This window comes from Gobius niger (assembly GCF_951799975.1).
Source record: "Gobius niger genome assembly, chromosome: 2".
Lineage (NCBI taxonomy): Eukaryota > Metazoa > Chordata > Actinopteri > Gobiiformes > Gobiidae > Gobius > Gobius niger.
This window is the reverse complement of record NC_136853.1, coordinates 26,605,503-26,625,378: the sequence shown is the minus strand read 5'-3', so window position 1 is coordinate 26,625,378 and position 19,876 is coordinate 26,605,503. Positions and strand designations below refer to the sequence as shown.

Genomic DNA, 19,876 nt, shown 5'->3' with positions numbered 1-19,876 from the left:
GGACCGAAAGAATATTTTGAACTAAAACTTCCAAAAGTGCTTAACCAAATGGAGTGCTTCTTCATAACAAGGGCAAGGACAGGCAGGCATGGAGGACTTCATTGCAGCTCTGACCTGTATTAAAGGTATAATGGGGAGTGAGTAAATCAAAGCTGCTGAGCTCTGGGTGTTTTCACACGGGCTCCAGTTAGGTCGACCTAAAGGGGCTCTCGAACCGACAGCAGCACTTTTGGGTCAGTGTGAACCGCAGCCCTTTAAATCGGTCTAAACTGCCGACCCGAGTCCGGCTGAAACAGGTGGTCTCGGAGCGGCCTGAGCATCACTGTGCATCGGAGCGGGTGTGTTGTGAAGGCGGCCAACCTCGGGCCGAACTCTCGCTTTCACGCTTCTTTTTATCGCAGAGAAAGAATGGATACGCGCGACGTCTGGTATAAGCGTGCGGGATCACGGGCTGAAATAACTTTGACGTAAATGGAGTTGAAACTAGAGCAGTCTCGGGTCCATCCATAAGGCGCTCCAACATGTGTGAAAACGCCCTAAGACTCCCTTGAGCTATAGAACTAAACAAAGAGACAGTACGTTTACAGTGTATAAAAACATATTTTCCCCCACTGTCTGAGGTTAAAACATTTGTCAGGCTCAGAATTTGTAGAATCATTTAAATAGTATTCTGCAGCCAACATTTAACTGTTGACACAAAATATTTATTTTTGGTAATGACAAAGTAGCCGCAAGTGAAATAGTCTGGCTGAATGTCAGACAGTGGAAAAATGTTTTACACATTGTATGTAAACGTCTGCGTACAACCAAATCATGTTCATTTAAAACTTTTGAGCAGAAATTGTTACAGTAGATGTATAAGCATCTTTCTCTAATGTTTAAAAGTTGAAAAGTTTTACACAGCTTCTTCATATTTACAGCAAATATATACAATCTGGAGCCATGCACAGATTATCCCCTCAATCCTCCGTCCAACGTCAACGTGCCAAATCTGAAAGAAACAGAAATACTTATTTGATCATATCCTTATATATGTTTTAAGAATGGCATGATTCGTTGCAATAGACATTCCTGTCTGTTATTTAGGGTTAAAATATATAAATAAATACATTTCACTCAATCAAATATTTTGTGTGTTTTGTGACTACCATTACATTACACCTACCTTTACTCCAATGTAAAAGGGTGTGTGTGTGTGTGTGTGTGTGTGTGTGTGTGTGTGCGTGCGTGCGTGCATGCGTGTGTGTGTGTCCGGCGTGTTTACATGCATGTGTCACGTGTTAATTCATTAGCAAATATGGATTCCTAACATGTTTATGTCTTACCGTTCTAAGAAATGGTTGTTTTCAGCTAGCTCTTTAACCACTCCCTCCATCTCTTCCTTTAGCTTCTTCATCCTTCAATAAGCATTCAGAAAGACATTAAACATACATAATCTCAACCTGAAGAAGAAGCTTTATTAGTGGCTTCAGAACATGTGAGACAACACGCACCCCAGAGTCATTTCTACCAGTGTGTTTTGACTCAGGTAGGCCTGTGGCTTCATCCCACTGGACACCAGAGGGAGGACTTTCTGGGGAAGCTGCTCCTGCAGCTGCACATGAAGAGATTAAGTTTGTTAACAAAGCATCGTAAACAAACACACAAATGTACTCGCACTTACCTTGATGGCTCTCTCCATTAACATCGTCACCTCTTTCTCAATGCTAATCAGCTGACCAGACAGACCCAACAACTGTTTCCTTACGTGATGAACTTTCCTGTGAACACAGCTAAAAGTGTAAAAGTGCTCATTTCTACCATTTTATTTATATTTTATTATTCCTTGCTCTTTGGTTGGTTTGTAGGAGTGTTTTAATAATATTGAGTTAGTGTGAAAACATAGTTCCCCTCATGGATCAGCAATGCTTGTCTAGGTTGTTTTAACCGCCTGTTCTGATAATGTTGTGTTAATAAACCTTAAGCAATATACCATAACGGTGAGTAATAAATAGATGTTGCTCACCTCATCCACTCCTCACTCTTAGAAATGAACAAGCGATACTTCATGGCGCACTCCTCTGTGAAAAGGGATCTTGCTTTACTGGCATGAAGGACCAACTTTTGTCTAACAAACAAACAAACAACAAAACAGGCGTTAAGACTGAACACCATTCAGACAGATTTTTAAAACACGTTCTATGTCAACACTTACTTATCAAATTTATGAATCTGTTCCTCATTGTATGGCAGGCCTGGGAAGGATTTGAAGAATAGAAACACACAGGTAAGCAAGTAGTACTGATTGGAAATATAGCTTACTTACAAACAGTACTCACGTCGTTCAGCTTTGTCCTTTTTAAACTGCTGGTAAATGGCTGTGATGGCATCCAGCAACACTTTGATTTTCTCCACACTGAAGAGAATAGCAGCAGTTTATCAAACCATATTATAACCGAGTAGATGTAAACACACACAGTCTCAACAACATCCTCACTTTCGGTCCTCGGGGTGAGTCCCCACTTGTTGAGTCCACGAGTCCGTCAGCACTCCTCCCGGTAGGATCTTACTTTTGATGTCTTGTGTCGTTCGCTCAATGGGCTCCAAAGAACTTGAAATCTGAAAATTAAACATATTTGAATGCTCTCTGAACTCTGGGAGAGGCAAATCAGGCTCAAGCCAAATCTCCTCTAGTATGTCCCCACTTAAAGGAACAGGCCACAGTTTTTCCATACTGAGACATTTTCTTATGTTCTTTGTTACGTGAGTAGTATCTATCTATAGAGAAGAGGAGGAGAGGCTAGAAGAGGATGAGAGGCTAAATGCTAACAACATCTTTGGTCTGTTAGCATGACTGAGGGCACCAGACAGGTACACATCAAGTCTAAGCTTAGGTAAGAACATATCTCAGTATGGAAAAAATGGTGGCCTGTTCCTTTAATTCCTTCTTCAATGTGGGGAAAAAGAGCTAATAAATTAAAGCCGCAAGCGGCATCGAACGGCCCTCTCGGGCCATGCCCCCTCTAGCGCCATAACCCTACCAAGGGCGCCAGACTGCATTTTATTGCCCTGATGTGCCATTAATCTTTGTCAGTACATTTTTAGCCTCTCCATGTGAATAATGGCTCCAGCCTGCAGAGGGCGCTAGCGCGTCCATAATCTTTTTAATTTCACAAGTAGCATCAGTGCACTGTAATTTTGTATAATAGGAGATTTATGTGTCAGTCCAATTAGAATAATATGGAGGGCCCCGGGGGTCACCATGTACCACCACCACTGTACAAAATACGGTATGGGTCCCATTGGTTTTTTGGATCGGGACGCCACATTTGTTGTGTCCAGGGGTGAAAGGTCAATAAAATGTATATTTCCGATTTTTAGTCGGACTTTGTTTGTGCGAATGGGAGCAAACAAAGCGTAAAACATAGCAAAAAGATTTGGGTAACTTTTGATGCCCCACATCTGTAGATGAGCTGGAGCGATTTTGAGCTCATTCGGTGAAACGCCCCAGGAGGAGTTCGTTAACGGGGGGTTTTATGCAAAATCTACTTTTTCAAGCTTTACATCATGTTATTATGTCATTCCCTCATTAAAAACATGCCTGAAGTGTTGCCTTGGCACATTCACGTATATTTGAGTAATCTGTAAAAACTCTGATGGCAGCCATTTTAGGGATAGGTTTGCCTGAGTCCTCCTAGGAACGACCCCACCTCCTGGAGACGCCTCCGAGCTTTCGTCACCAGCCGAGTAACCAATCACTGCTCCTCAGCAGAACCCCCTCCCCACTGATGCCACAGACAGCGTGTGGAGGGGGCGTGTCGGAAAGAGTCAGAGGTTCTTAAAGAGACAGAGGCCTATTTCAAGACATTCGCTACGGCCATTTTGAGAGAGCAATTTTATACAAGGCAGTTTTTCTAATTTACCGCATTTACAGACCAACAGAAGGTTTCGTCATCATTGTAGTTGTTGCTATAGACTGGTGCTATGTGATTGAAAAAAGAACAATACCCCCTCTTTAAAATGTGACGTCAGCAAAAATGCTGACTCAGCATTTTACAGACTTCTTGTCAAAATGGCGGACTTCCGGTTTGTCAGGGGGCGTGGTCACAATTACATTCTTTGTTTGCCCTAACATGACAAATAGGCCCTTGCGACGCCAGGCCACTCTGGCCTAATTAAGCATTTTTAATATTGAGTGAGGCTAGTATGGCCATCCATAAACACAAGCACACACCCCAATCAAACATATGGACCATTGCTTACATGTCTCATGCAGTGTTACATCCAAGAAAGGTTTTCAGCTCAAATAAATCAAAATAGAAGTGTATATCAATACTTAATACCCGAAGGATTTTCTTGTGCATGTCTGAGATCTCATCGTATTCTGTTGACAGCATGTTGGCCTGCATGAACACTTCAAATCTGTGCAGCAAAACAGACCAGTTAGCACAACTCACAGTGAAAGGTGTTTTAAAGAGGTTTTTAATGGATGATACTCACAACTGCTCTGTCTTTTCAAGTATTTGTGTGCAGTAGCCACACAAATGGAAGACTTCATTCTTTTTATGCTGGATCTCGCTGTAGTCTTCCTTCATCAGCTCTCTGAACGGATAAAGAATCACATCTGATGTAAAAGATAGCACGGACAAAAATATATCGATACTTTCAGCGTGTTTAACATTTTTTACTCACATCAGCCCACGGACTCCTTTTCGTACCAGTTCCTGATACACCAGGAGAGACTCAGAAGTCTTCCATAAGTGTCCCACGTCACCTGCAAAAGTCTATAAAGCAGATGTGTTTGTTTTAGGCCAATTTATTGATCGACTATAACTACCGTATTATCCGGACTACAAGCCACACTTTTTTTGTTTGGCTGGGGGAGCAACTTATACTCAGGCTGCGACTTATATATATCAAAATATATAATTTCACATGTGTTATTTTCACGCTAACAGCAGCTAGAGGGCGCTCTAGGCTTGTGTACCAGTGTCGGCTACTCCTGTACCACTGAGAAAGAAAAAGACGAAGATAATCGAGCAGAAGAAAAAAAGTTTCTAAAAAGCGAAAAACTTGTGAGCGGAGGTCACTCCAATGAAGACAACAAATAAAGCTAATCGTGGGCTGAAAGCTATATGGCCACAGCAGGAGGAACGAGTTCACAAACGAGAGCTTGAACAACATGCTGCCGGGAGAGGCTTGTAAACGGTGCAGTTACGCCTCCATCCCCAGGTAGTTGTCAAGGCTGGTGCGACTTATACTCCGGAGCGACTTATAGTGCGGAAAATATGATATATCTGTTTAATAGTACCTTAGCATAACTGGCATCTAAATCGAGATCGTAGCGGGGTTGAACTTTTGGTGGGCTTGCTGCAAATACCAAAAAAGAAATCACAAATGAATTACCTGGATTTAAAAAGTACGGCAATGATTTATATGTTTATATGAGTAAAATATCAAGACATACGGTCTTCAAAGATGAGTCCAACAGTGGTGACGGACTCTCGGCTGACGAGCATGATGGGATTGTCTCTGGAGGTTGTGGGGAATGTTTTGGCTTGACGGTTTGGGTCGAGGATGAGGCGGCGACCCTCGTAAAGAAGCTCCTGGTTGTGGAGTGTGATACTGGTCCTTCGACACAGCAGATCCTGGAACAGTGCTGCTCTGTAAAACGTAATGGGGAAAGATCGGGTTTCTGTGTAGGACTACGATAGTACTAAACTACGAGTACTACAAAACAGATCATTGTGGTGGTTTTGAATAGCTTACGTGTTGTACTCATGGATGTAGATGTGATGAAGGGTGGCTTGTTGTAGGCTGAAAACATAGACTACAGCGCGATGCAGGATGTCACTGGTCTCTGCAAAAAACTGGTCAAAGCCCCAGCACTTTTCCTGGTCCGCTTCTAAGATGTTGGCGAGCACTGGAGTAAGAAGACTCTGCAATCCCCTGTTTAAGAAATGCAGTGAAAACATATAAAACAGTACAATATGCTAAACCCATGTGTCTTTCTTACTATATATGACCGAATGCTTACTTAGACAGGCTGCAGGAGACTGGCATCTCTGTGCTCCATTCGATCTTCCCATTTTCACACTTTTGGTGACCAGAGATTGTTCCCGGAGGCTTCTCTGTGATAATTTTATACCTGATATAAACACAGTCAGTGATTTTCATATGTGCAGCTAAAAGTCCTCTATACAAGAAAAACTTCACATTGGAAAAATAAATGAAATTATACTCTTTGACATGTACAATAAAACTGAGCTTTTGTAAATATAACGAGATAAACAGACGTACATCACTTCTTTATTTCTGCGGGGACCTTCAAAAGGCCGGAATGGGAGACTGCCAGTAGCAGCATGGTAGAAAGTAACACCAATACTCCACAGATCTACAGTGGCACCATACTTTTTCTGATGATCTTTCCTTAAAACAGCCCGCTCATACATGTCTGGGTGCTAGGGGACAAGAAAAACAAAACAATGCCAAGTTAGATACATTATTTGGGGCTAATAACAAGGTGCAGTTTCTCACCAAATATTCTTCAGTGCCGTACAATGACACAAACTGCTCGTCATCCTCCAGCTCTCTGGCAGCTCCGAAGTCTGTCAGCTTGTAGACGGAGTGCCCATCCTCTCCAATCACCCGCATAATGTTCCCAGGTTTGATGTCGCGATGGACAATGCCATATTCTCTTAAGTGATTCATACCGGCCACTGAAGGCACCGCAGCCAAAGAGAGGAAACCCCACAATGAGCGTCAATTCATGGAATAGAAGTTAGAATTTTCAGTTTCCGTAACCGCTTCAGTCAACACTGACCTACGTCATGAAGAACTATAAGGAACTCATCCTCAGGAAGGCCATAGGCGTTGGAAGCCTCCTCTAAAACAGTGTAAAGACTCCCACAAGGGCAGTACTCCATGACAAGCACCTTGTGACGAGTGTTGGACTGAAAGATAAATATGAGGAAAAAGTAAATGCTCTGTGACAAACCTACATTTCTCTCACACTTGTAGTTCCTTTGTTGTCCTGTTATGTGTCTTTGCAAATGAAATGATTACCCACCTCCTCTTCCACTGCAAACAGTTTCACGATGTTTTTGTGGTTTAGTTTCTTAAGGACTTCAAACTCTCTCATCTGAACATCTAATGGTCTCAGAAAACTGAGGTTGTTGAAGACTTTCACGGCATACAGGTCTCCCGTTTTCTGAACACAAAGACAACTCAAAACTTAACCCTGGCTGATTGATTGTATATTCCGAGTTCAATGTACATTACATACGTATACACATGTTTTTAACATTAACACGTGAAGCGTTTACATTTTAACATGTTTCTACATATACTTAATACTGTACTTGAACTCGAAAAGGAGTGGGAGGAAGTACAACTTATAAGTTCCCACTCCTGTAAGAATGCATTCAAGATTAACATCACAGTGAAAGTAAAGACATTTAACCTTGTGTCTCCCACGGTAAACATTGGCTGTCGCTCCTTGACCCAGAAGGTCTGATATCAACCAAAGGTAGTTTGTGGTACTTTGCATCCTGAAGGTTCAAGAGACTCTGTAGACAAAAACAGCACAACTAACAAAGGTTCTATAGTTACAATATTAAGCTTACATTTTTGATAAAGTTAATTCAACTACACACACAAAAAAAAATCATGCTTTCTTAGCCCCGATTCTCAGCTGTATATTCCATAAGCTCACGCGGTCTTATTTTACCTACAATATTGATAAGTGGTGACGTCAATCTACCGGGAAATTCCCATTAGGCCTCAAACAACAAAAACCTGTTTCTAACACACGGTAACCGAACCAGACAAATCCGCAGAATAAGCACAAACTAAAGAATACCAGATGAACAAGTTATCTTCGGTATCAAGATCGGAATGACGGTAATGACACAGTAATGTAAAAGAAAAACCCGTAAATTAGACACTGGTTTAGATTTAGCATTAGTTGCTAGTTAACTGAAACCGCATTAAACGTGCCCAGACCGAATGGATTAGAATACAGTCTCGTGTATATTTTAATCTCTGAACATGGCTATTTGTTATGTTTCGCTTTCGACACGACAGCAAAGAACTCGCAATCAGGCAGGAAAGCTTCGATCACAAAAACACACTCAAACCTTTACGTGCCGTTCCTTCATACGTAAAGGCTTAAGCTCTGAGCAATCAAAGAAACTAATAACACATCGCGCGGTTGTTTTTCAGTCTTTTACGTAGATATTTTTTTGTTTATTTCCTTACCCCTCTGTATGCGGATGTTTGCGACTCTTCCGCAGACCCCTGGTCACGTGTCAGAGCCGACCAATGAGAGTGAAGTGGGCGTGGACAAGGACGTGTACGTCATTGTTACTTCCGCCATCTTTAAATTAGTTTCATTGTTTTGATGTTTGGTGCAGCCCTGTGTGGAAACTCCTGTTGTGATATTGGGCCATACCAAACCGTTTATTTATGTATGTTTTGTTTATTCTGACATTGCCTTTTATAACGACCGTGTAATGCATTAATAAAAGAAAACATTTATCTTGAATGTATTTGTAAAGGCCCACTTCCTGTTAGGTTAGGTTATGAAGGTTGTGAAGGTGTAAAAATGTGTGCTCAACTCAAATTCAAATAAAACACAAAACACAGTAATATACATTTTCACGCAATTGTATTTAACAAATTAAGGAGGAAAACACAGTATTTTGAGTTACAGCTTATGGTGGCAGCTGGATGAGCTGTACAGGTCCATGTGTTTACAGGTAAAGAAAAAAAAAAAAGCATGTTGGTCATTTCACATTTTTGCAAAGAAACGGGATGTTCGAATCCAAAAGAAAACCAAAAGTGCTACTGGCTTGATATTTCAACCTTTGTCTGTACTTTTGAATAATCACTTCAAAATCAATTAGCACAAATTAGATATCGCAAGGTAAAAAAAAAAGAATCACAAGAACCAGCTTTGCAGTTTTCCAGCTGCACCACATCTGCATGATACCAGGATATCAGGACCGTAAAGTGCAGTTATCAAATGAGAACCTCATCCTGAAAAACGTTTAAGTACATCTGACACGTCAGTAAAAGTACCACCGGTAGTTCATACCATAAACATAAATTAAAATGGACATTTGGCAATATTCCACGTTTGTACTGCCTTTCTCATTTTTAACAAGTCTGGGATTGTTATAAAATAATAAAGGCGTTCAAAGTAAAACTGTATTCTGTTAAGTTCATTTGTTACAGAGTCTGAGTCTTATACTGATATGACCATTTATCTCATGTAAAGATATGGACACGATCCAAGAACGAACAATTTACCATTCAAATCTTTAAAACCCTGTTATTATGCTGGTATTTTTCTTTTAACCAAGAGCTTAAGTTAATCGTTTGTCTACATTAACTTCTGAAAGATCACATTGCGTTTTATGATAGAAAAATGGGCTGATGCACAAATTGTGATTTTAAAATTATGCAGATTGTCACTCATGCTGGTGTACAGTTTTCTCTTTGATGGCACCTTTAAACGTGGAACAGAACAAACGGGACACACACCTTTGATGATTAGACAAGGCAAAAAGTTAACTTCAAAAAATATATTTCTTGTGGTCACGAAAAGCAGAAAGACATGAAACAGATTTACAAAAGACATTGCAAATACAGTAAAATTGTCAAGGCAACAGAGTTGATGCCATCTCTTGTTCACTTCTGGTCCCAGACTTCTGTCTCCACACTGGTCAGTTATTTATTTAGGTAACAGTTATTTTGGCACAATCAGTAAAAACATCAGACTGACTCTTGAACAGACACTTAAAACCTGGATATGTTCTTCAAATTGACTGATTTGAGATTGTCAAACATCTGGAGTGATATTTTGTAGAAAAATATAATGAGGCGATATAAAAAGATGTGAAGTACTGCAAGATTTCAATGGATAGATTTACAATTATTTTCTATATAGCTTATAAATACATGTATCTACACCGTATGCAGTATAAAAATAGTACGTAGCATTTAGTGGCCACTGGTTTCCTCTGTTTTTCCTCACAGTAAAAAGAACAAAACATGACAATGTGAACTGGTCAGGCACAAGATTGTGTTTGAGAAACGCTGCTTCCCATCCTTGATAGGCAGGTTTTGGTAGTTTTACCTTTAGACCGAAGAGCTGCAGGCAAACACTCACATATTTCAGACTAATGCACAAACATTCATTTTGGTTTCACATTGAATGTTACTGTTAAATTGGAGGGGAGTCATGGGCATCTCTACCTGGTTCACACCATTGCAGTAATAAAGACTTTTGAACAAAGATACTGAAAAAGAAACTTATTACAACTTAGAATTATGTTTTTTTTGTTTTGTTTTTTGCATAAGTTTCGATTTTTAAGGTATTCTATGGGGGATAAATATTCCAAAATCATTAAGTGCATAGAGCTTAATAGAAGTTTGTACCATGAGCTTAATTTTTTCGTACCACAGCTTTTACTAATAATTGTGCACAAACAGAAAAAAAAAAAAAGTCCAATACGGAGCTTGATCTTTTGCCATTTTCTAGTCTCAATGCCCAATTTGGCCTTTTTAAAAAAAATTAAATCTGATATTTTGCAATGTCATTCTCATCTCCATTAAATGCGACTTTAATCTCTTGTCTGAACATTAGATTTGATATTTAGTTTTAGTCTTAAGTCGAAAATGTAATTCAATTTTAGTCGAGATTTTGTCCAGAAAATATCTGCAATTTTAGTCTAGTTTTAGTCGACTAAAATTGCAAGTAAATTTGGTCGACTTTGCATAAATAATATTAATTATCATCATATTTAATCTTGTTCCTCTGCTTCATGGAGCTGCTCCACATGAACAAAGCTCAGAGCTGATCCTTCGGCAGAGAATTTACATGATCTGAGGCTCTTTCAGACGGTCAGTAGAAGTTTGGATGATTTTAGTCTCTCCTTTTAATTTTTATTTAGTCTCATTTTAGTCGACTAAAATATCTGGACATTTTAGTCATAATTTTAGCCTCATGAAAAACTTTTAATTTAGTTTAAGTCCAATTTTAGTCGTCAAAAATATCACTTTGACTAAAGATTTTAGTCGACGAAATTAACACTGGCTCAAATCCATCAATCTTATGAAGTGGTGCTTCAAGCGCTGATATCGGTTCACTTGTTCCCGCGTATTCCGAAGACACGCAGTTCCACAGGCCGCCAACAGACAGCGCTACTTTCTCTTACAGTGGCGTGTGTCGGTTCCAAGGTGGTTCAATGCTTTTGATGAGGTCTCAAATCCACCGTCTCTCACATGTGCAGGAGAAGGCTCAATGTCACACACAGTGAACATGGACTTAGAAACCACTGGTGACAACGTAACGGTTTTAAGGAGGAGGAGGAGAGTCCGTTTTTAGGGTCTGGCCTTTTGTGGGGCAGTAGCTGCGACGTCTGCACAGAGAAACCTGCGGATGTGAGATGTGCGTGGCTTCATTGACCGACACACTTCATGATTTCCAAAGACAAGGAAACGTTTTTTTTTCTTCCTTCTCTTCTGCAGTCTGCCTTGATGCACAATGACATCTGAAGGTCGGACAAACGTGATTCGGCCGTTCAGACTAAAAGCAAAACATCAGATTTAAGACCACATATGGAAGCAACCAGGGTCACATTACCAAAAAAAAAAGTATCCGTCTTCGGTCATGGAAAGATCAGATACAGGTAATGGATTTGGGTCACTTTAGCGGAATCTTAATGAAGCCTTAGACCAGTGGTTCTCAAACTGTGGTGCTCGGGCTTGTTAAAGGGATATTTCAGGATTTTTGACATAGGGCCTTAATTCCTGGTTATCCAGAGTGTTGCTGATTTCTGGAGATATTTTTGTTTGTAATTCATGCAGTTCTTGTATTTGAAGAGTTACGTGGTGCTAGTCTAGTGCTAAGCTAGGGCATCTCTACGGTATCAGCTAGCCTGCATTAAAAACAGTCTGACACCCCACAGTGCACCTGAGGCAACTCACTTATAACGCCAGACTAACCATATAAACGTCTCTGTCGATAGAGTAATTTTTGGAATATAACTGACCTTGCATCACATGAATGACCGCATTTTGAGGGACTATTTTCTAGCAGATCACTCCGCCGCTGCGTAGCTTATACAACCACGAAGCTGATGCTGCTCAAAAATTAGCTCTTTTAAATGGTTAAAATTACTCTATTGACAGAGACATTTATATGGGTAGTCTGGCGTTATAAGTGATTTGCCTCAGGTGCACTGTGGAGCGGGTCAGACTGTTTTTAATGCAGGCTAGCTGTTACCATAGAAATGCGCTAGCCTAGCACTAGCCTAGCGTCACGTAACTCTTCAAATACAAGAACTGCATGAATGACAAAAAAGAAATATCTCCAGAAATCGGCAACACTCTGGATAACCAGGAAATGAGTCTCCTGAAATCCCTTTAAGTTGAAACGATGCATTTAAGTTAGACATCATTTCCATACAGTTGAGACATAATTTAACCTTAGTCATATTTTAGACCGTATTCAGACCTGGTTTAGCCCTGATTTGATCTTGGCCCAACGCTACTTGCAGGTCAAATATGTCACAAAGTGGCATTAAGTGTGTAATGTTTGAGAACCACTGCCCTTCTGAAATAAAACATAATTGTAATAAAAAAAAAATGCAATGCTTGTTCTGCAGAGATAAATTGTATGTAAGGTTTTCAATAGAAGGCCAGAAACAGAGTATGTGCCGCTCGGTGTGGTGGTATGGCTGTGCATGACTCACATTCATAGCAAAGACAGCCTGATGGACCGCTTGGTAAATAAAAGGAGGTAAATCTAAATCATGTACCACATTCTACTTTCACCTGCTCCTCCAGTTTCCATGGTAACCACAAATAGCTGCAGCTGCTCGGATGAACCTTCAGGGGGAGCGCTCGTCCCCACCTATGGTTGCTGCTGTCTGTCATATTTGGCATCAGATAAGTTAAATGTCCTGCTGTGTGCTTTTTGTCCTTCAGCCTCTTTTTTCTTCCACTTTAAGGCAACTTATATATTGAGATAATTTCAATAAAACCTTTTCTTAAAAAAATGTACAAATTTCTTAATACAAACCTCTATGGCATCATCAGTAAACACTGTATAGAAAATATATAAATATGCTTTTCTCTTTTTAAATGTACAAATGTTCTGCAGCTCCTGGTTCTCCTTTTGTCATCCTCCTTTATCAGTCTCTCTTTCCCATTTTTAACCTCAGATATGCACAATTACTATTTACAGTGAGGGGATGGAGCTGTGTGGAGGGGCGTTGAGGCTCACGAGGAGTCCGTGCAGGGGGACGGCGGAGGTGGATATAGGTGGTGAGAGTAGCTGCGCTCTGTGTAGGGCGAAGGCGGGCAGCTCTCGCAGTTCTCCTCCGCAGACAGGTACTGACTGCGAGGCGTGGGCGGTGGCGGGAAAGGCTCGGAGTCGTAGTTGAGGTCACTGGTGTAGCCCTTAGCTGTGGCGCCAGATTTTAGAGGCACCCGGCGCCCTGGTGTGTAGTCACTGTCGCACACGTCAGTGCTGCAGGGGGTGGTGGGTGGGGCAAAGTGCCGGTATGTGTATGGCCGGTAGCTGAAAGAGACAATGAGGGATTAGGAGAAGATAAATCAGATTCCAGGCTCCTACAGCGGGGGCTGGGTCAAGCTGCGATAGGCCGGTGTCAGATTTGCTCAAACTGTTCCATCTAAATAAAACATTTTCAAGCAAAAGGTTCTCAGGTAAATGCAGGTAAATCTTCAACCAATAAGATCCGGGCCCAAATACGGCTAATATCACTACACTGTCTAGTCGCACTCAGATTACACTATTCTCATGTACTTCGAGTAGTTTTATCATACGGTACCTTTTCTTTTACTTGAGTAAAATTATGATGATTAGGGTCCGACCGATATGGATTTTCGGGGTCCAATACCGATATAAAGGGGGTTGGCATGGCCGATAGCCGATACAAAGGCCGATATTTTAAGTCATTTAATTTGATGCTGTTTTTTTAATCTCTCAAATAGCCTAAAGTTAAGCATGTATTATTATAGTAAAGGTTTCTATCATAGAAATATACAGAAATATCGCTCGACCGATGTGGGGATTACAGATGGAAATTAGCATAATGCTAAACCTGGTGCATCTTTTTAATGTAACTGTACACCGGTATTTTGATTGGCCGATGCCGGTTTGCACCACTGATATTTTTTGGCCAAATTTTAGAACTGTCAATATTCCTGGGTATGAAGATTCTAAATGTGTCAGTTTTGAACTGTGACAGCAGGGGGCGCTCTGTAATTATGTTTAGTAGTTACTTCAGAGGGAGCTTGTTTGAAAGACAAAAATCAGTAGATTCCAAAACAAAAAACAGTAAATCTCAAATGATTCCGTAATTATACGGAATAAATGTTTCTCCGCTCCCTTGAGGCCCAGGAAGTTGTGGGCTCATTTTAAAGCTCTTTCTGGTGCTGAAGTCTCTACCACTTTCGATCCCGAAGAAATCGGCCTTTTTATCGGCCAATTTTGGCCGATAGCCGATATTGAAAATAATCCTAATATCGGCCAATATATCGGTCGGGCCCTAATAACGATGCATCTGCTTATTACTTGAGTAAAAATAATTGTTACTTTTTCCACTGTGAGTAAATATTTCAGCTGATAAAATACATGCAGATCCTCTAGTGCTCCTTGTTCTTCAGAATCAATTAGTTTTTCTGTATTTTCATCCCATTTTCTTAGAATTCCACATGATTTTATGTTTTGTTTCACACAATTTCTGGTGCCATTGAAAGTAAATAAGACTTTTTCCCTCAAACAGTTACTCAAAGTTACTCAGTTACTCAACTGAGTTAATCAAAGTACTCAAGTAACATTCAAGTACTTTTTTTTTACTTAACTGTTTGGGTCACTACATTTTATTTTATGATTATATCAAAAAAGCATCACTCTCCCTTTAGTAAATATTTTGGCTACTCTACACATCTGGTTGTGCCAAAGATCAGCTAACAAGACGCAGACGTACTCACAATCTTGAACACAAGCAGTTTCTTGAAAGGCCAAGTTTAATCGGTACCAAGAAGCTGCACTAAAGTCAAAACAATAAAAATCTTTCAGTCCTCTCATGGACAAGATGCTGATGTAATAAGCGAGAGTTGTATGGCTGTTCACACTCGTGTCCGCAGGCACAGGTTTGTGTTTGTGTGGCACAGACACATTTCACCATGTGCCAACCAGAAAAAAATAAAATAAAATTAAGCTGAAGACACACAAAAATGGCCTATCCATGGTCCAATATGCAGTAGGTCCTAAATTTGCCTGCAGCATGTTCCCACATGGATTTAATATAAGACACAATGGTGTTTTCATCTCGATTTGTAAAAAAAAAAAAAAAAAAAACGTATTAGACCAATTTTGTGAATAAAATGTGACCAAATACTAGAATTATGAGCATTAGGTGTAGGCTTATATCAATAGTTACTTTAGAACAGTTTTTAGTTTTAGTTTTCTGGATGAAAATGCTTTTAGTTTTAGTCACATTTGAGTCATTTCTAAATGTGGTTTAGTCTAGCTTTAATTGACGAAAACTCAAGTTTTAGTCTAGTTTAGTCAGTTTCAAATAAAAAAGTAATTAAGTATTAGTACTTTAACAAATTAATTTTGATAGTATTCAAAACAAGTATTGTAAATTGGGATGAAGGCTGTACTAAGCTTTCAACAGATTACACCACAACAGGCAGATGAAGGTTCTTGAGTCATCTTCTGTAGTCGTAGGATGTTTCGCCTCTCATCCAAAAGGCTTCGCCAGCAACTCTAGGGTTTCACTAAGATAAAGACTAATGGGAGGTGTTATCTTGGCGAAGTCCCTGCCCTCTATTAAAGGCTACCTGCACTTGTCGGTCGTACAAGCTTAAGTTTAAGTTTAATTGTTTTGTATAGCCCAATATCACAACAGAAGTTGCCTCACAGGGCTGCACCAAACAATAAGGCAATAAAACAGAGCAATAAATATGACAATTTAAAGTTCAGGTGAATGAAGTATCCAGGCAAATATAATGTCCAATAAGCGGCAGCAGCAGGTAGCGACGAGCGGCGGCAATCGTTCTACACTTCCACTACAGAAGATGACACAAGAAACTTCATCTAATGTGGATGATCCCTGTACGACTGAGAGCTTACACAGATACCACCATAGGTTGCACCTACAGAACAAGTATGAAACGGTGTGTGAAATGTACAGTATAAACAAACATGCCTTGCCTTTTCCCCATAGAGCTAAATAATAGAGATCGGTGGGTCCCATAAGCCCCATTCAAAGTAATGATCCGGAGTGGTCTGTAAAATCAACATGGCTGCTCACTCTCCTACGACGCCTCCACAGAGCCCAAGAGGTCTGTCAATCATAGATTTCGGCTTCCAAAATATGATACCTCCCCCAGCGTTGGCATATGGGTCTCAGCAATTTTTAGGAAAAAGAAAAACTCTTTGGAGCCAGGCTTTTAAGCAGTTTAAATGAAGCCCAAAGCCACCAGGGGGCGGTATTACAGCAAAGTCAGCTGTCCGCCATGAGGACCATAGAGAAGAGCAAACGTCTGACAAAATACTTTGTCCCATTTTTGTCTCGGCATGTTTTAGGCACCAAAGAGCTATTTCTAGTTTGCTACCTTTACATTATCGCCATTAAAACAAGGTATGTCAGCGCAATGGTATCGTTAAAGTATTTGTTGAAGAGAACAACACTCAAGTCAATCAATCAAGTACAATACATCTAGAAAGAATTGATTGACAGCTCTAACCGGTACTTCAGACCATCTTGAAAATGTTTGAGCTTTTTTTGGATAAAGGGGCACATAATATTAGTTTGTCTCCTTTGTGCTCTTTTTAAATTGCGTGAGAATGGAAGATTTTGTCTCTTCGCATCAGTATTGAAGACTTTTATTACTTTATGAAAAAAATAATAATCAGCACGGTTGAAATAAATAAAAATGAATGAATACCTGTAGGATCGATGCGTTGAGGGGCTGTTTGAGGAGTAGCCAAACTCCATGGTGTATTGAGATCGGACGGTTGCAGGAGATGGTGGAGGATTCAGAATCTGAAACAGCAAATGTATTATAGAGTTACACTTTGTTTGTCTTCAAAGTGATCTCATTAGGGATTTAAACTCACCGGGGGGAAGTAAGTGCCCTTTGTACTCGACGAGCTGCTGGATGAGGCACCAGTGACGTGTGCACGGTCGTACGGCGGGCCACTGCTCCCACCCATGATGCTGAGGGAGCCGATCACAGACTTCCCTCTCGACATACCTGTGAACAGCAGCAGTGGGGGTTAGCTTCCTGAAAGTGCTTCTAACTACAATCACACTATGGACCACAGGCAGCACCTGGGAGAGAGCTGGACAGGGAGCTGGGGTGGGGTACATATCCAAGTGGCACAGAGGACGGCCCATGAACTACAAAGTCATTGGTTACTGTTTCACTATCATCCTTCATCTGAGGACAGAGGACACGCTGGCACACGAAGTAAATCGCACCAACCACAAACAGTGCCAAGACCACGCCAACAATTGAGCTGATGGTGTTGTTCGGAGGAGGCGGCGGCTCCTCTGTTGGATCTAAAATCAAAGGACCATTTAAGACGGTTAACATTTGTTCAAGTGGAAAATTGATAAATACAACTAACAATGCATCCTGAACTGTTAATATGGGAAAAAGAACTTACAGCAGCCAAGCTCATCAGAGTTGTCAGTACAATCCATGTTATGATCGCACTTTTTGTGTTTTCCAATGCACTGACCATTGGAACAGCTGAACTGATCAGGAGGACAGCGCACTAAAACCAGAGTGAAGAATACTTGTCAGTACACACACATTTACTATTTCATTGTGCTTCATGAGAAATTAAATAAGGATTATAATAGCCAACACTCGAACTGTCACTAGTGCGCACCTTCACACTTGTTCTCATCTGAACTGTCTTGACAGTTGACCTCTCCATTGCAGCGCAGGCTCATATCGATGCATTGGCGGCTGTCGCACTGAAATTCAGATTCAGAACAGACTGGGCAGTCATCCTCATCACTGCTGTCATCACATTCAGCAAAGCCATCACAGCGCCAGGCCTGTGGGATACAGTCCACCTCTCCAGATGTGCAGGAGAACTGCTCAGGGGAACAGGTGGGAGGCTCTGTGGACAGCACAGTATAAGGCTAATGTTGATGAAGCAGTAAAAACTTTGGTGAAACCCCGGTGTACCACATTCACCTCCACAGGAAAGCTCATCCTGCAACAGCACCAGGTGAATCGGACAGGAGCAGCGAGTCGTTCCATCCCCCTTTACAATACAGATGTGGGAGCAGCCACCATTGTCCCATGTGCATGGGTGTTTACCTGTGAAAACATTTTGTTGAGCGAACAGAATACAGCTCTGTCTTAATGGGTATGTGAGTTTAATAACAAACACACAACCTCATCATTCAGGTAATTGAAGAAGCACTTACTGTACTCTCTCATGTCCAGCTCGTGGACAGCATGGATGTCACTCAGATAAGCAATGCGGGCCTGTATCTTGGTGCGCCCCTCTCTTGTGGTCTTGTCTATGCGCTCGATCATCTGCTGTTGCTTGTCTATCCAGTACAAATGGCTCCCAAACACTGTTAGGCCAACTGGCTGCAGAATGTTTGAGTCTGCAATCACAATCCGGTTGGCTCCTGAAATCATAGTGGCAGGGACAAAACCAAAAGGTTTGTGGGGCAAAAACTTGTGGAGTAAAGCCAACAAAATGGGAGAATATCTAAGGGGATGGCAGGAGAGTGAGCGGGAAGGGCGGCAAGCGATCAACAAGTGTCAATACATTTTTCAGATATATTATTTATGAATAAATTAATACAGTTTCATTTTCATTATTTGAATCTCTAGCAGTCTGACTACAAAATCTTTTTCTGTTGGAAAAACCTTACAGATAGATCAACTGCAGACCTATACTAATGCACTCAGTCACACTTTGTTTCATTGTTGTATAGAGAAGAGGACTTCACACATCCAATACTTAGGGCAGGTGCGTAGGAGACGAGGGAGCAACCCATGTTACAACATAGCAGGCAAAAAAAATGAAACGCTGATGAATTGATGCTTCGTTTTTGTACAAAAAGCGCTTCATAAAAATTGATTGAGTGTGCTGTGTTCGAACATTGATGGTAGTTTATGCCAGCATGTCATTGCCCATGATACAGAAAGTTTCAGACTCTACTTTTTAAGAATGAAGCATTTGATCATCACACAGTATTAGACAAGAATATTACAAAGGCCGTGGAATACTTGAAGCCACTACTACGACTAGTAACACGTCAACATAAAGCAATATCAATGAACAACCAGGAGAGGGCAATGAAGAGCAACAATACAGAATAAATACAAGAAATGGACTAAGTGACCAGTGAGGGTCATGTTTATGTCATGTGTAAAGCTGCCAACACATTGTTTTTTATCTTCTTACTGTCATTGAAATGTGCTGAGAAAAATACCTACAGAGTGTCTTTTTTAAAGGACAGGTCAACCCCAAAAATGACGCAATTACTTAAAAAAAACCTGTCCTTTCACAGCTGATCATAAATGGGTAAAATCTGTGAGAAAAATATGCTCACCAGACAGATCGCTGCTCTCAATGCGTCGTAGGTCTGAGTCCACCCAGAACAGTTTTCCAACTTCATTGTCTATGGCCAAAGCAACAGGTTTTCCCAATCCGCTGAAGAACAAAACTTCCCGTTCTGTCCCGTCTAGAGCAGCACGCTCAATCTTTGGAGACCTTTCCAGTAGGTTAGTGAAGTACATGTACCTGCAGGTGAAAACGACACAAGAAAGACAAAACACTATAACAAAAATGCTTGATGTAATCTCCTAG

The 19,876-nt window shown here is 40.8% G+C and overlaps 2 protein-coding genes across 2 annotated transcripts in view; both read right to left on the bottom strand.

The window, feature by feature from the left end:
- Positions 1-696: 696 nt before the first annotated feature.
- Positions 697-8,294, bottom strand: tbk1 (TANK-binding kinase 1). Its single transcript, XM_079551865.1, has 21 exons — positions 8,239-8,294; positions 7,442-7,547; positions 7,049-7,189; positions 6,803-6,932; positions 6,517-6,698; positions 6,280-6,440; positions 6,017-6,127; positions 5,749-5,928; positions 5,447-5,643; positions 5,291-5,349; positions 4,672-4,763; positions 4,480-4,581; positions 4,323-4,401; positions 2,477-2,598; positions 2,319-2,395; positions 2,195-2,234; positions 2,006-2,107; positions 1,664-1,760; positions 1,494-1,594; positions 1,326-1,397; positions 697-991 (listed from the first exon to the last, which is right to left on the bottom strand). The coding sequence occupies exons 2-21, from the start codon at positions 7,526-7,528 to the stop codon at positions 952-954; spliced, it is 2,172 nt and encodes a 723-aa protein (XP_079407991.1). The 5' UTR covers positions 7,529-7,547; positions 8,239-8,294; the 3' UTR covers positions 697-951.
- A 4,336-nt stretch (positions 8,295-12,630) lies between these two features.
- lrp6 (low density lipoprotein receptor-related protein 6) overlaps positions 12,631-19,876 on the bottom strand; it is a 34,549-nt gene continuing 27,303 nt past the window's right edge. The window contains exons 15-23 of the mRNA XM_079551804.1: positions 19,620-19,810; positions 18,477-18,686; positions 18,241-18,366; positions 17,927-18,163; positions 17,699-17,809; positions 17,361-17,591; positions 17,147-17,283; positions 16,975-17,072; positions 12,631-13,570 (exon numbers count right to left, since the gene is read on the bottom strand). Of these exons, the coding sequence (XP_079407930.1) occupies positions 13,270-13,570; positions 16,975-17,072; positions 17,147-17,283; positions 17,361-17,591; positions 17,699-17,809; positions 17,927-18,163; positions 18,241-18,366; positions 18,477-18,686; positions 19,620-19,810 (1,642 nt within the window). The 3' untranslated portion in view covers positions 12,631-13,269. The remainder of the gene's footprint in view (positions 13,571-16,974; positions 17,073-17,146; positions 17,284-17,360; positions 17,592-17,698; positions 17,810-17,926; positions 18,164-18,240; positions 18,367-18,476; positions 18,687-19,619; positions 19,811-19,876) is intronic.